This window comes from Microtus ochrogaster, chromosome 5 (assembly GCF_000317375.1).
Source record: "Microtus ochrogaster isolate Prairie Vole_2 chromosome 5, MicOch1.0, whole genome shotgun sequence".
Lineage (NCBI taxonomy): Eukaryota > Metazoa > Chordata > Mammalia > Rodentia > Cricetidae > Microtus > Microtus ochrogaster.
This window is the reverse complement of record NC_022012.1, coordinates 38,236,807-38,239,619: the sequence shown is the minus strand read 5'-3', so window position 1 is coordinate 38,239,619 and position 2,813 is coordinate 38,236,807. Positions and strand designations below refer to the sequence as shown.

Sequence of the window (2,813 nt, the reverse complement as noted above, 5' to 3'; positions counted from 1 at the left end):
TTTATTTATTTATTTATTTATTGTGTATACAACATTCTGCCTCCATGTATGCCTGCACACCAGAAGAGAGCGCCAGATTTCATTACAGATGGTTGTGAGCCTCCATGTGGTTGCTGGGAATTGAACTCACTACCTCTGGAAGAGCAGTCAGTGCTCTTAACCACTGAGCCATCTCTCCAGCCCCTATTTTTGAAATATAATCTTGCCCTGCAGCCTGGGCTGACCTTTAACTCAAAGCAATCTTTCTGCTTCAGCCTCCTAAGTGCTAAGATTTCAGGAATGAGCTGTCATGCCTGGATGGAGTTATTAATAACAGAAATTGTTCTCAAGTGTTAAATCTTTAGGGGTTTGTTTTGATGAGACAGTCTAATGTAGCTGAAGCTGGCCCTGGACTCCTTAATCTTTCTGAAGTGCTGGGATCATAGACATTTGCTTCCACACCCAGCTATCAAGTGTTCTGTCTGTTCTTCCCATTACATTGTAAAATGCTTATTATGAAATGGTTTCTTCATTCCGCTCAACGTTTATTGTCTCTGAAGCCTTTAATGATAGCACAAACAAGAAGCCCTGCCTTTATGGGCCTCTGTTCTGTAGACATACAGTGAACATATTAAATAAGTGGACACGGAATGATAGAGATCGTCAGCAGTTAAAGTGCTCGCTGCACTCAGAGAGGACCTGGGCTCCGTTCCCAGCACCCACATCAGATGGCTCACAACAGCTCCAGGACATTTGATGTCCTCTTCTGACCTCTGCAGGCACCTTAACTCTAGTGGTACACGTATACACACTCAGGCTCATAAATCACATAAAATAAATCTAGAAAACAAATAGGCAGATGATTGCAGTGTTTGAGGTAGTTGTAAATTCTGAGGAGAAAATGAATGGAGAAAGAGAAGGGGACCAGAGACATGGGTCAGTGGTTAAGAGTTTGTCCTATTCTTGCAGAGGACTCAAGTTCAATTCCAGTACACGTGTCAGGTACACGACCACCAGGGCCTTGATACCTCCTTCCTGCAGATACCTGAAGTTCTGTGCACGTGATTTAAGAAAGAAATCTTGGGCTGGAGAGATGGCTCAGGTTAAGAGCACTGGCTGCTCTTCCAGAGGTCCTGAGTTCAATTCCTAGCAACCACTTGGTGGCTCACAACCATCTGAAATGAGATCTGTTGCCCTCTTCTGGCCTGCAGGCACACATGCAGACGGAACACTGTATAAATAATAAATAAGTCTTTTTTAAAAAGCTTAAAAATTAAAAGTGGTGGGCCAGGCGGTGGTGGCGTATGTCTTTAATCCAAGCACTCGGGAGGCAGAGGCAGGCGGATCTCTGTGAGTTTGAGGCCAGCCTGGTCTACAAGAGCTAATTCCAGGACAGGCTGCAAAGCCACAGAGAAACCCTGTCTTGAAAAAACAAAAAAAAAAACCCAAAAAACAAAAAAAACAAACAAACCGTTCACTTTAGGTTGGAGCTTTTGTCCCTATTTGATTCCCTTTGGGTGATAAACACAGACAGGGCCTCTGTGACCTTTACAGAGACCTTCATCTCTCTCTCCACTGGGATTTGGCCCTGCCCTCCTCACTATTTGCCACCGATCCTGTCTCCTGCTTGCAGTCCAAAGATCTTCCAGAAGACCAAGTGCAGCATCTGTAACAGTGCCTTGGAGCTGCCCTCAGTCCACTTCCTGTGTGGCCACTCCTTCCACCAGCACTGCTTTGAGAGTTACTCAGAAAGCGATGCTGACTGCCCCACCTGCCTCCCAGAGAACCGCAAGGTGATGGATATGATCCGGGCCCAGGAGCAGAAACGAGATCTCCATGATCAGTTCCAGCACCAGGTGAGGATGAGTAGGTTAAAAAGGTTGGGGGAGAGTGTGGGCTGGAGAGATAGCTCAGTAGTTACGAACACTTCCTGTCATCTGGAGGACTGGAGTCACATCAGGAGGCTCACAATTGCCTGTGATTCAGTTCCTTGCTATCGGATGCCCTCTTCTGGCCTCTGTTGGTGTGCACACACAGACACCCAAGACCAGGGCCACCATCGGTGTCACACAGTGTCCTTGGAGTTCCAGAGCATTTGTTTCCTTTTCAGTTGGGCCTGATTCTTCCTCTTTCCTTCCAGCTCAAATGCTCGAATGACAGCTTCTCCGTGATTGCTGACTACTTTGGCCGAGGGGTTTTCAACAAGTTGACTCTCCTGACAGACCCTCCTGCAGCCAGACTTACTACCAGCCTAGAGGCTGGGCTGCAGCGGGACTTGTTGATGCACTCCAGGAGAGGGACTTAGTCAGCAGCTCCTGGGAAAGCCTGGAACTCTGGGCCCCTAAAGCACACATGTGGCCTCAGGTGATCTGTTGTAGCGGACAAGACCACAGTTCCAGACCCTCAGGACTCGAGACGGAATCTGCTTTTCCTTCCTCCTTTGCCAGCCTGCTCCCCTCCTGCTGACCAGAAATATAGATTATTCCACACCAGTGAGGAAGGGCACCTCAGCAACCTCTCTGTGGACAATAGCAGCTTTATTCTCTGTTCAAGGGCACCAGGCTGTGCTTGGGTCCTTGTTCTCAGAGCCTATAAATAAAAGAGTATAATGACTTGAGGGCTGAAGAATATTTTATGGGAACTTTTCAGGTGATTTTTTTTTTTTGTTTGTTTGAGACAGGGTCTCACTGGGTAGCCGTACCTGGCTTACAACTCATGTAGACCAGGAGGCTGGTCTCAAACTCCCGAAGATCCTCCTGCTTCTGCCTGCTGAGTCTGAGATTAAAAGCATGAGCATGCACCAGCACACCTAGCCATCAGGTGGTTCTAAAGTA

The 2,813-nt window shown here is 47.4% G+C and overlaps 1 protein-coding gene across 1 annotated transcript in view; it reads left to right on the top strand.

Annotated features, from left to right (window-relative positions):
- Positions 1-2,596, top strand: part of Vps11 (VPS11, CORVET/HOPS core subunit) — a 17,558-nt gene extending 14,962 nt beyond the window's left edge. The window contains exons 15-16 of the mRNA XM_005347180.3: positions 1,613-1,835; positions 2,120-2,596. Coding sequence (XP_005347237.1) covers positions 1,613-1,835; positions 2,120-2,284 — 388 coding nt within the window. The 3' untranslated portion in view covers positions 2,285-2,596. The remainder of the gene's footprint in view (positions 1-1,612; positions 1,836-2,119) is intronic.
- The last annotated feature ends 217 nt before the right edge of the window (positions 2,597-2,813 follow it).